The 13,534-nt window shown below is 40.3% G+C and overlaps 2 protein-coding genes across 6 annotated transcripts in view; both read left to right on the forward strand.

Moving 5' to 3' along the window:
* The window catches only part of MYRFL (myelin regulatory factor like), a 512,195-nt gene that overhangs the window by 142,152 nt on the left and 356,509 nt on the right, over positions 1–13,534 (forward strand). The gene's annotated exons all lie outside the window — the stretch shown is intronic.
* Positions 1–13,534, forward strand: part of CNOT2 (CCR4-NOT transcription complex subunit 2) — a 66,807-nt gene that overhangs the window by 30,947 nt on the left and 22,326 nt on the right. For 3 of the 5 annotated variants that reach the window (XM_077338788.1, XM_077338790.1, XM_077338791.1), the window contains exons 2-4: positions 3,324–3,393; positions 8,742–8,864; positions 11,054–11,120. In XM_077338788.1, coding sequence (XP_077194903.1) covers positions 8,754–8,864; positions 11,054–11,120 — 178 coding nt within the window. In that variant the 5' untranslated portion in view covers positions 3,324–3,393; positions 8,742–8,753. The remainder of the gene's footprint in view (positions 1–3,323; positions 3,394–8,741; positions 8,865–11,053; positions 11,121–13,534) is intronic. The other 2 variants (XM_077338793.1, XM_077338792.1) reach the window with 1 other exon arrangement.

A 13,534-nucleotide genomic window follows, 5' to 3' on the forward strand; every position in this document is an offset into this window, starting at 1 on the left:
TTTCTTGGTGAAACCAAGGAAACTATATTTGATGATAACTTGTGCTACAGCAACAACCCAAAGAATACAAAATGTTAGTAACCATACATGCTTTTATTTGTATTACTTTGTTCTGTTGTAGTTTATGGTGATTTATGGGAAGAATTGTTGTTCACAGCACAATCTGTTCCACTTACTATTTCTGGTAAGGCCTTGGAGGAGGAGCATGTCTCATGGCTTAAGTGCCACTCAGCACTTAACACCCACTCAAGATGGCTGTTCCGCCCCTGAGTGCCTCCTCCTCCAACTAGCTTTCCCGTCTGTCCAGCAGCAAGCCAGTCGCCTTCCGTCCCCCACCCCTGACCATCCCCTCCTCCTTCCACTTCCCTCTGAGGCTTTGGGGCTGCAAGTCCCTGCCGAGGGAGAGCTGCCCCTGCTGGTGAGTTCCCTAACAGCTGCTTGCAGCCTTTCCAGGGCCTGGGGGGAGAGGGAGGTTGTTGGCAGAGTTCTTCCACTCCACCCCCCCTAATCTAGCGTCTGTTGTATTTCTAAATGCAATGGGCTTAGCCCCTAGTCTAAGTATAAATCCACTATTGCTACTACCAACAAAGGAGCCTTTATGTGTCCTGTTTGTAACAATGATTAGAGGATACCCACCTCCCAAAGTTGACTTGAATGTTGAATTCTGTCAAATTCAGATAGCTTGGATTGAATTCCTGTACTTTGGTAGTTCTTGGTTTAAAGATTTGGTGAGTCTGCAGTTCTATACATGTTAACTTGGGAATCTCCCATTTAATTCTGCGAGTTTTGCCTCCACTGAGATGCGTGCTCAAAATTAGTAAGCATGTCTTATTTGGTAGATTTAAGCATGCTCTTGTGGCGCAGAGTGGTAAGGCAGCCATCTGAAAGCTTTGCCCATAAGGCTGAGAGTTCAATCCCAGCAGCCGGCTCAAGGTTGACTCAGCCTTCCATCCTTCCGAGGTCGGTAAAATGAGTACCCAGCTTGCTGGGGGGTAAACGGTCATGACTGGGGAAGGCACTGGCAAACCACCCCGTATTGAGTCTGCCAAGAAAACGCTAGAGGGCGTCACCCCAAGGGTCAGACATGACTCGGTGCTTGCACAGGGGATACCTTTACCTTTACCTTTAAGCATGCTTTACTGCCTGTCGGTTTGTGGCCTCTTTCTATGCGATGCTAAATTATATATTTCCAGTCTGACTGATGTTTTATGCCCTCTGTATTTGGTTAAGGAACAGATTAAATAATATAATAAACGAAAGTTCAGCTTGAGGGTACTAAATGATTTCCCCTTTTTCACAGTAATTCCCTTCAATTATGATATCAAGAATACAGTTCATTGGCATCTTCACCCCACTTTTGTTGTTTGAAATTGGCCAAAGCCAAGAGAAGTTTGGGCATGGGAACACCTTCCCTTATCTGCTATTATCCATGGAATTTAAATAGTACCACCACAAGGTTGGAGGAAATTATTTCCAATAATGATACTCATAGATCTTTTTAGAGTGTGCATAGGATGAAAATGATGAGGGAAAAACAGCATCAGGAAGAGTAATTTATAATGTGCAGATTTTAAAAGATAGCTATTTTAATATATGTTAAATATAATTAAATAGTTCAGATATTTTGGGAGCCTCGTCACCAAAGAAACTGCCCTTGATTATAGAAAATAACCAGAGACAGTATCTGTGTTCTTTTACTGGTTTATAAAGTATGTATTGCAAAAGAGCCTCTTGTGGCGCAGAGTGGTAAGGCAGCCGTCTGAAAGCTTTGCCCATGAGGCTGGGAGTTCAATCCCAGCAGCCGGCTCAAGGTTGACTCAGCCTTCCATCCTTCCGAGGTTGGTAAAATGAGTACCCAGCTTGCTGGGGGGTAAATGGTAATGACTGGGGAAGGCACTGGCAAACCACCCCGTATTGAGTCTGCCATGAAAACGCTAGAGGGCGTCACCCCAAGAGTCAGACATGACTCGGTGCTTGCACAGGGGATATCTTTACCTTTACCTTTATTGCAAAAGAAGCTTTAAAAATCATACGTACCTATATGCACATGTGCCTCTTGTGGCACAGGGTAGTAAGGCAGCCGGCATGTTGTCTGAAGCTCTGACCATGAGGCTGGGAGTTCAGTCCCAGCAGCTGGCTCAAGGTTGACTCAGCCTTCCATCTTTCCGAGGTCGGTAAAATGAGTACCCAGCTTGCTGGGAGGTAAACGGTAATGACTGGGGAAGGCAGTGGCAAACCACCCCGTATTGAGTCTGCCAAGAAAACTGGTGGGCATCACCCCAAGGGTCAGACATGACTCAGTGCTTGCACAGGGGATACTTTTACCTATATGCACATACACTCTGCCTGCTGCCTTTTTAAAGAAAATTTTTTTTCTCTTCTAAGGGAGCAGTCCTCAGCAAATCTCCTTTAAATAAATCTCCTTTTATTCAGAAAATATTACATCCAGACTTCTGGATACAGGTTTCTTGTGTGTAGGCTTTTGGCTTATGTTTTATGTGCCAATTAATTATTTGCATTGAGAGAACAATGTCAAAGGGTACAGTTGCTGTGGCACATGGAAAGGGGTAGCGTCTAATGACACAGCAAAGGCACAGGAGGTAAACAGATGGCAATTCTTATTCAGAATAGAATTAACTATTCTTCCTGATGAGCTGTATTGAAACTGGCACAGTTAGTCATAAGTGAATCTGAGTTGGAATGATAATAGTGAGATGGTCAGGTTTACAGAGCACATAAATATATTAGTTAGGTTCAATTCTATTACCACTCTAACAAGAATTTTGGGGTATACACTTATGGGTTATGGGTTTTTCTCCCCAGATTGAGGGTGAGGGGAGAAGACTTGATGCAATCATAAACAGATAGTGGAGTATAAGTGAGTTGAAGTCAGCAGTTTAGAAGGGTGTGATTCTGTCTGGGATTAAACTGCACAAGGAGGTATAGATATGATAAAAGCATATAAAAGTTTGAGCTGTGTATAGAATGAATAGAGATATTATTCCTTCTCAGAACCTACTGCTCAAGTTGTCAAGTGAAACTTTTTCCTATTGGGTAATGTTAAAATGAAGTGTTTTTTTTTCATGCAGTGCATAAATTGCTTCATGGAATTTCTGCCACAAGATTTATGGTCAGTAGCTTAGTGCGTTAGTGGAAGGCATGCCTAATCATGCCTAGCGTTTAACAGTTTTGTAAAACATGAATACATTCAATATACTCAGATTTTAAATAAGTTGTATATGGTGCACGTTTCACATTTATGTATCTGCTGATGTTGCCAATTCACAGAACTTTACTAATAACATAATCTACTTTATTTACAGGAAGTGTCCATCAAAGCTTGCTTGCTTCAACAGACACAAAAAAGTTAATGGGCAAAAGTACAGTTTTTAGGTAGGTAGATATTTTCCTAGTGTGTTAGGTTTAAAAAAATTTTTTTAAAGGAAAGACGTTACAAGTTATGATAAAATGAAACATTTTAGTACTGGAATCCAGGATGAAAAGGTTACTTTAAAATTTGTAGGTACTTCTGTAAACTTTCCATATGTTAAAATAACTGCACAGTGGTATTCAGGGTTGGTGTATGAGTGTGCATCTGTAAAAGAGAGGGAGAGATGTGTAAGTACTAAATAATTGTGAGAAAAAGAAAATGTACCTAATTGTCAAAGTTGCTAAGGTGACCAGATTGTCCCACTTTTGGAGGGACATCTGGGGGTACCTGGCAAATTGTACTTATGTTGAAATTAAAATATATATATTACAATACTATTTTTGCGTTCTATGAAACTTTTTGTTGCTCCATATAGACCAAATTTTTAATCAAGAACCCCCCCCCCCCCGTTCAATGGTGTCCTGCTTTACCAGTGTGAAAATCTGGTCTATGAATGTTTTTATAACATATGTTTTTTTGCTGAGTTGTTAATATTAATCTGATTTGTAGGTCCTTTTGCAGTTTTAGTAGGTCTCATTTATATATTCATTATTGTGGCTATTTTTAAAACTTTATATTTATTTTAAGGTTTTCTTACTGCTGCCATTTTGTAAGCTGCCCATGTGGACCATTAGGTTGGGTAGGGATTCCCAACCAGTGGTCTGTAGACCCCTGGGGGTCCATGGGAGCTGTGAAGGGGGTCTGTGGGAGCTGGAGTGTTGTATGGAGGGGCGGGTCTGGTTTGTCTTCTGAGCTCCTACTCTTCTTTCCAGCCTACATGAGGCAGAGCCAACATATGAGCTCCCCATCATTGGTAGACTTTAAGCAGTGGCTGGACAGAGACTTTTTATGGACGCTTTAGGCTGATCTTGGATTGAGGAGTTGGACTAGATGGCTTATAAGGTTCCTTCCAACTTGGTGATTCTGTGATTTTATATATTTTTCAGCTTAAAAAAAGGGCTGAAAAACTTGGCTTATATGCGAGTATATATGGTAATCTCATAATTTACCCCCAATTTCATTATTACTTTAAATAGGTACAGTTCATTGAATATTGGAGCCAGTCTAGAAAGATACTGATTTAGAAATTGATTCATCTACCACTACTGGATGGTGCAAAGCTAGTGTATAAATGAGCAATGAAAATAAATTCATGCATATGAACTTTTATGTCGTGCAACAAAACCTTATTCTGATGTGAAATTATAAACCTGGGATTTGTCAAGCCCTGCTGTAAGGGGAATCACTTTTCTTGGCCTATAAATCAGGAAGGGGAACTGCCTCGGGTAACCAAAGGGAGTGTGGAAATTAAAATGTTAATCCCGCCTTCTCCAGTACTGTTGCCTCCATCCATTGGTCTTCACTTATGTCTATCCTAGGCATTGCTGTCCAGTCAGCCATGCACCCACATGCTGACGTTTCTGTAATCATATCCTGATGCTCCTTGAGAAGGGCATCACATCTGCTTCACTCTTCAGTGGCTCTCAATGGTGATAGCTGGAGTCCTCCCACTGTCTCTGCCGCCACCAATCAGTAGTAACTGGATTGGGATAGTAATGCATGTGATTGTAAGCCTATATGTAAGAAATTTTTATATTTTGATGAGAAGCAATAGCTGCTTGTAGACAAGGAAACCTGTTGAGGCAATATAGGTAAATATGCTATGGGCAGTTTTGATATTTTAACATATATATTTTATTTTTATAGTCTTATCTTTCCCACTGAGTCTCAAAGCAGATTAAATAGTGTAAGTTAATGCAGTCAATAAGATGTGACCTCTAATACGCAAGGCAGTTGGAGTAAGATTACAGAAATTTAAATGAATCAAAAAGTGTTAGATGTATTTTAAACAATTTGCACAATTATATTTATTCATTCAATTTGTATTCCACTATGGTGTCTCGGCGTGGTGTACATAGAACCAGCAAAATCGGAACATATATTGAATTATTTTTACAATAAGAAGAGATCATAACATTATTTTAACAATAAGAACAGATCTTAACAGTCTTAACAGCCAGCATAAAACAAACTGGGATAATGAAGTAATAGAGGTGCCTGACAGGGATGGGTCCAGGCTGCAGGGAGGTCTCCCATTGCTGGCCTTTAGCCAAAAGCCTGGTGGACGAGCTCCACTTTGAGGAGTCTCAAAGCGGCTTACAATTGCCTTCCCTTCCTCTCTTGATGCCAGACACCCTGAGAGAGCTCTGACAGAACTGCTCTGTGAGAACAGCTCTGGCAGGAGAACCAAACAGTACCCCCCAGGCCAGCAAACTAGAGCAGAACAACAGTATCCAAATTTGGCAACCTACTACAACAAGAACAACAGCTACCAAACTGGGAGAATGGACAGCTCTAACTACAACTGCAGTGCCCCCCAGAACAAAACACTGAAATAAAGAACTGTCAAAATCAACTTTTAAAAGAAACATAACCCCAAGAAGAAAAGGCAAACAATGCTGCCCCTCAGATAAAAGAAGAAACACTAGGAGAAAGAAACAGTAAATCCCAAAGCACTCCCAAAACCCACCCCACCCCATCCACAGAAACTAAAATAATAGTTTGGAAGAAGTGATGAAGAACAGGAAGAAGTGAAGGCAACAGCAAAAAGAAAAGAAAAGAAAAAAAAAGATCAGAGTCCCTCAATCAAACCATTGATGTCCGACAAGCTGCCAGAGCAAGCTCAGCTTGCAGTACACATTTGCAAAAGGCAATGCAAGGACTGGCTGGCTGGAGCAGGGTTTTATTTCAATTACTGTATATACTCGTGTATAAGCAGAGTGTGAAAAAAGGTGCTGAAAAACTAGGCTTATATACAAGAATATAGGGTAACTCTTGGTGAGATATGCATTTCTTCACACTTGAGGTTGTAGGTAGCGAGTCTTAATACAAAGTGCCATCCTGCCGGTTCCCTATTGTTATATAAATAGCAAACATGACCCTATCCCTTTTAATAAAGAGGTCTGTTATTAATACTACATTAGTCAGTCATTTTTGTTTCCCAACTGTTCTTCCTTTATGCATTTAAAAACTGTAATAGAGTTGTATAACTGCTCTTGTTAACTTGTTCATCAGTTGTCTATGAAAGAAGTGCCATCAAGTGCCTCAGTTTCTTTGGAGGGTGGAGGGCTTGAACAAACTTTTTTTGGGGGGATTTAGAAAGTGATAAGAAAGTGTAAGAACTAAGGTGTTCCTCAATGTCATTATTTTGCCATCTGGGATACGATTAGCTGTCCTTGTTTGCATAATATACTTTTAACACTGAAACAGTCAGTGTGATCTTAAATAGACTTTGGGGAATGGTAGAGGACAGGAAGATCTGGAGGATCATTGTCTATGGGGTCATGATGGGTCGGACACGACTTACACCTAACAACAACAACAACGTAGTAAAGGAAGTTTTTGAACATCTCATGAAACAGTATATTCTGAAAGACCTTTAATTAGATCTTTGATTAATCATTTTTACATAAGGCACCAAGCCAGATTTGTAGCATTTTTTCACATTCAGCTTTGAGTTTGTCATACCGTTTTATTCTGTCTTTTTTTGTCTGCTGTTAAAACTTTTGTATGCCCTTATATGTCAGCTAAGCATATACATGTGAGGTTTAAGAGCCTGTACAGTGCATAAAAACCTTTTATTTGGAGACTATACACTCCATGATCCTAAACCATCAACTCATGGTATATGGCTTTGTCAGGATTCTGTGAGATCCAGGAATGAGAAATTTAATTGACCTGCATATGAACGTCAGATCTTACATTGCCTGATCCTTACTAGCCTGTCCTAGTGATCTTTTCCCTCTTGAATACCTTGGTTGCCACTGATTGGAGTTGCTGCATCCCATTCAATGTTGCTTTATGCATAATATATTTAGGCTCCTGCTATATTTACAGTACTTAAGTTCTTTGTCCTTTATATTTCTTGAAGTTTGTAAAACAGAGTAGATATTATGAGCATCACCACCCTAAACAATTTACCTAACATCTCTTGATATATTACTGACTCCTTTTACGTTTCTTTTACTTGTGGATGACTGGAAGTTTTTAAGACTGTACTGGTTTTGCTCTATCCCTTTCACTTTTCCAGCATATACTTAGAAAATGAGACTAGTTGGTACTATTAAAACCTTACATCAAAGACATAGCTAGCATTAAGCTTACATCAAAGACCAGAGCTCTCTGGGCTGTTATCATCTGAGTAAGCTGTCATGTGTTACTTTGTGAGTAGTTATTTTTTTTCAGCACAGATCTCGACATGCTACAATGACAGCTCTGTCTATTCATTTTCTTCTTGTACATTTCCTTAGAGTTTTTTTCCTGCTTTTTTCTTTAGTTAGGCAGAACTTTTATATTAGCTGGCTGTAGTGCTGATATTCAATAACATAACATTAGAAATGTAATATTTTAATATAATGGGGGGCTTTGGTATAGTGCCGTGTTTATCTCTACGCAGAAATAATAAAAAAGAGAGGTGTTACCTAGCAAATAATATTCTGTATTCTTTTATCACATGTAAGACCATTGTTGACTTGGTTGAGTCTACTGTCCTTTATCCTTATGAGGAACAGCTGCCATTAAGGATTTCTCCTCTAATCATCACTTTGCTCAGCTAAAGTAAAAGAGAAGATAATCCCCTGACCTTGTTAAATATGCATTCAATTTTTGTATGTGATAATTACAATCTCAGCAGATTTGTACAATGCAATATACCAGTAGTATAGTCAGAGCACTAGTTAAGTGTATTGGAGGAATCTGGAATATTCCTTGGCACTATAGAAAAGTGTTTAAACAATAGCTTTTGCTGAACCTGATGTCACTGTTGAAAGAGACAAGCTAGTCCAATATTCGTGTCCTCTAATACCCGAGTTTGTCCTCCTTCCATGGTCTGCATTGTCAGAAGAACTCAGACTTGTACATTGGCAGATGCCCTAGCTAACAGGGATTTGAATTGATAACTACTTTGCTGAGAAACATGTATAAGCTCTTGGCTTCTATTGTACCTCTCAGGTTGGTTGTCAACATGTACAGTTAGTGAAGCACTTTGTATATCTGTATGAATGTAAAGTTATTTTGCTTTTATCATAGCAGGTACAGATTCTAGCTCTGAATAATTTGAGTTAATATAAACAGAAATTGGGATGCCTCCATGGAGTTTTAAGAGAAGCTTCCCATAATGCTGCGGCTGCACTTGGGGGAATGAGGGATCATAGCATACAAGTCTTTTTAAAGAATGTAAGCTGAGGAAATGTTTTTATTTCATTGACAAATAACCCATGTACAAACATAATGCTATTTTCTTATTATCTAGGTGACAAACAGCATGTTTGGTGCTTCAAGAAAGAAGTTTGTAGAGGGGGTTGACAGTGACTACCATGATGAAAACATGTACTACAGCCAGTCATCGATGTTTCCACATCGATCAGAAAAAGATGTAAGTTCTGTGACTTTCTGCACATTTTTCAGAAGTTCAATGGATCTCCCCTGTAAAATGTATTTATTTTTACATTTACACCCCACCCTTCCCTTGAGGCTCAGAGTGGCTTACAAAGTATGGTTTGTGAGCATATAAATAAACTTGACTTGAACTTAAAGTACATTGGAATTTTAAATATTAAGTTTAAAAAATTTAAAAAAACCCAAATATTAATAACTAGACCAGTTGGTTCAAGCTGTCTTCTTCCCCAAGTTAAAAATAGGGGGAGGAGTAAAATGTTCACCCAGATGGAATTCAGCTGAATGGTTGTAGACTGGGAGGCCAGCAATTATAATTTTTTTTCTCTTGGCCTTAACCTGGCAGAACAACTCTGTCTTGTAGTCCCTGCACGCCTGTTTAAGATCCTGCAGGGTCCTAATCTAATTCAAGAGAGCGTTCCACCAGCCTGGGGCCAGGTCTGAAAAGGCCATGACCCTGATTGAGGCCAATTTTATTTCTTTGGGGCTGGGAATCCAGTGCAAGTATTGCTATACTGATAATTGGTTTCTGATAGCAACGTTCTAAATCTAATACTGTGATGCAACTGCGTTTCAGGTTCACAGGATGTTTGTGTGTAAATAACCCAAACAGTATAATTAATGAAATTTACTGAAAAAGAATTTAGAAAATATTGCAATACAGGAATAAATCAAACAACATGAAAAAGTAAGAAACTTGCTAGCTGGTCTATGCCCAACTGGTCTACCTTCTATGTTACCCAAGAGTAAGCTGGCTCTCTTCTCACATTCCTGCCACAGTTCAACCTCACCAGCTGTAGGTGTCCTCCATGTCCAGGTAAAAGATAACCCCTCTCCCATCTCTGAATGTACATTTAACCTTTGGCTTTGCTGACCAGATGATCACCCCAAAACAATCAACCCCCCTGTTATAATGTAAAAAGCAAGAATCTAAATTGTGCCCTTTCTGTGTTCCCCCATAATCAGAAATGGACTTTTGAGAATATGATTTACACACTGGAAATTATTGGGCCCTTACTCTGCTTCCCAAAGGAAGCTTACCATGATAAGAACACGAGAAATAAAAAATTATTTTTAAACATATGACATGATAAATGTTCAGGGAAAAATCTGGTCTTGGCAAGATACCAAAGAAGAAGTTATAAACATTCAGTGGCCAGTATATTATCAGTCAGTCTAAAGGAGCACTGAAGGTGGAGTTCAGAGATATGTGACTGAATTTGAACATCTGATTATCTGTTCCACATAATATATTTCTGGTAAGAGCTTGGAGGAGGAGCGTGTCTCATGGCTTAAGTGCCACTCAGGGTGGCTGTCTCGCCCCTGAGTGCCTCCTCCTCCAACCAGCTTGCCTGTCTGTCCAGTGGCCAGCCAATCACCTTCCGTCCCCTACCCCTGACCACCCCCTCCTCTTTCCATTTCCCTCTGAGGCTCAGAGGCTGCAGATCCATGCTTTGTGAGAGCTGCCTCCAGCCTTTCCAGGTCCTGGGCGGAGGGGGAGGCTGTCTGCAGAGTTCTCCTATCCCATCCCAATCTAGTGCCTGTTGTATTCCAGAATGCAATGGGCTTGGCCCCTAGTAAAACATAAAGGGCATTTACTATGGTGGGTATATAAGATTTTACTCCAGTTAGAATTAGAAAATCAACAAGTGAAAAAAATGTATGATTAAGTGGATGCAAAACTTTAAAGAAAACATAATTTCTCTTATCTTTAATTATTGTTTATTGTGCTAACTCACATTGGGAGTCCGCCCTCATAGACTGGCTGGGGACTTTTTGTTTCTAGCTCAAAAATTCCAAAATGGGGGCATATGTCCAAGCACATCAGGACTCTTTCAGTTTTGTTTTCTTTCTGCAATTCATGTAGTGCCTTGGAAGCATCTCCTGAGGTTCCTCCTGCCTATGGAGCAGCATTTGTGGGGGAGGTGGCACTCAGCAGGTTCTGTGCATAGGCAAAAAGCTCTCCCTATGGGTCTCATCTGTTGATTCTATGACCACAGCATGGACATGCTTCAAATATTTGGTTTCTGTTTTTGTAACCGTTTTGCTATTTTTTGTCAAATTTCAGTTGATAAAGGTATTTTATAGATTGTCTGTATTACTTTGTGTATAATATTGTAGAAAGAAATCATTATCTTCACTTTGACTGACTTTGATTTTCAAATCTAGATGTTGGCATCACCATCAACATCAGGTCAGCTGTCTCAGTTTGGGGCAAGTTTATACGGGCAACAAAGTAAGAATGCTGTTTTTATATTTCTTCCTTTAATGGTAGTTATGTTCTGACATTGTGCTTGTAGACTTCTTTATTTGGCTCTCTATATGATTTCAGCATATCCATATTATTTTTGAAAAATGGGTTTGAACCAGAGAACCATGAAGGAAGACTGTTTGCAGAATGGATCTTTGCTGCTTTCCTCTCCTTTCAGCAGTCCCTTGAAAAGCTCCACTTGCTTAACAGTATGTATCAGGAGCAAGTCCTGCTGATTCCCCCTTTTCATTGCAGCCTCTCCATGCTATATCTCACACAGTTTGAGAGCTTCCCAGCCATAAGGAATTCCTTTTTTTGGGTAGCTGCAGTAAGAAGGGGAAGGTGGCAAGGATGCATTCCATGTGCTTTACTTCACTCCCAGTTCTCTGAATCCAAGATGAAGAGTAGCTTTTGTTTTCTAGAATGTTGACTCTTTTATTAAGCTGAGGAGATTACAGAAAATTAATTTTTATGAAGAGCTGTAGTTTTAGACCAGGTGGTAGACAATTTGCTAATTTTGTTTTATATCATATTACTTAATTGGGTTGTAACAAAAGCTTATGAGTTGAAAACAATAGTTTGGCGGTCACATGTTACCCTAGTTTTAGACCTTTTCCTACTTTTTATTAAATTATTAGGTTAGTTGGACATCATAAGGGTTTATCTTTTGCAGGGAACTATGGAGATCCTCTTTAGTTCCTTTGTCTTTGAGAAGTAAAACTGGAAATAACTTCCTTGCCCCCAAATGTCGGTCTCAGAACGCACACACATTTTCACAGGGTAACATCACCGTTATTTTCCTATAATACTCCCTGTGCTATAGCAGTGTGACTATTAATTTTCTTTTTTGCTGACTAGTGCTGATTCTCATATGTACCGGCGTATAAGACGACTGAGCGTATAAGACGACCCCCCAACATTTGCACTCAAAATATAGAGTTTGTTACATTACATTACAGTGCTATGGGCAGCTATGTCTATCCCAACTGAAGTGCACCCGGCGTATAGGACGACCCCCCCACTTGGAGACATATTTTTCAGGGGAGAAAAGTAGTCTTATACACCAGCAAATACTGTAATCAAAATTGCTTTTGTGAATAAAAAGGTAAAGGTATCCCCTGTGCAAGCACCGAGTCATGTCTGACCCTTGGGGTGACGCCCTCTAGCGTTTTCATGGCAGACTCAATACGGGGTGGTTTGCCAGTGCCTTCCCCAGTCATGACCGTTTACCCCCCAGCAAGCTGGGTACTCATTTGACCGACCTTGGAAGGATGGAAGGCTGAGTCAACCTTGAGCCGGCTGCTGGGATTGAACTCCCAGCCTTATGGGCAAAGCTTTCAGACGGCTGCCTTACCACTCTGCGCCACAAGAGGCTCTTGCTTTTGTGAATAGCTGCCATTTATTTCATGGATTCTAGCACTAGGGTGTATTAGGATTCTTCACGTCTCCAAAACCACACTTGAATAGACCAAAAGGGTTATAGAAGCATATGTATGGGTATGTCTTTTCTGTTGTGCTTTTCCATATATATAAGCAAGGGAACATGGTAATATTTAGGATAAACTGAAAGCTGCTGGTATTCTCCAAAGCTGATGTTGGATCAGGGTTTGGCAGGCAGTTTGAGAAGTGAAGTGGCAGAGCTTTTCTCATCAAAGGATAATAATAGTCATAAGAGCAGCATGAAGCATGTCTATTCTGTGGGGGCCTGAAAACCAGTCATGTGTGGGTGAATTGGTCCCTAGTTTGGTGTAGTGGTTTGGTGTAGTGGTTAGCCAGTTTGGTGTAGTGGTTAGGAGTGCGGACTTGTAATCTGGCATGCCAGGTTCGATTCTGCGCTCCCCCACATGCAACCAGCTGGGTGACCTTGGGCTCGCCACAGCACTGATAAAACTGTTCTGACCGGGCAGTGATATGAGTGCTCTCTCAGCCTCACCCACCCCACAGGGTGTCTGTTGTGGGGAGAGGAATGGGAAGGCGACTGTAAGCCGCTTTGAGCCTCCTTCGGGTAGGGAAAAGCGGCATATAAGAACCAACTCTTCTTCTTCTTCTTCTTCTATAGAGAAGTATTGGCTATGCTCTGTGCTCTTCGATGGAGATAGCAATATGTGTCCTTTTTGGAGCTCTTTGCTAAAACTCCTTGTAGTAAAACAAAAGGCACACATGCCTTTATTTTTAATAGACTTTTTACTGGGCCACAAAGTCCCAATGTGATTGCCTTTGTTCCGAGGTGATCCACGAAGTCCACTCTTTCCTTGAAGAATACAGTTAATTTAAATTTGAGAGCATGCCATATCCTTTCCAGCATGCTTTATAACATTACACAGAAGCCTAACTCTGAAACAGCTGTTTATGGGCTCCGTCAGTTTTTTGTGACCTCCTGAAAAACAAATGAGCCATTT

This window comes from Paroedura picta, chromosome 5, assembly GCF_049243985.1.
Source record: "Paroedura picta isolate Pp20150507F chromosome 5, Ppicta_v3.0, whole genome shotgun sequence".
Taxonomy (NCBI): domain Eukaryota; kingdom Metazoa; phylum Chordata; class Lepidosauria; order Squamata; family Gekkonidae; genus Paroedura; species Paroedura picta.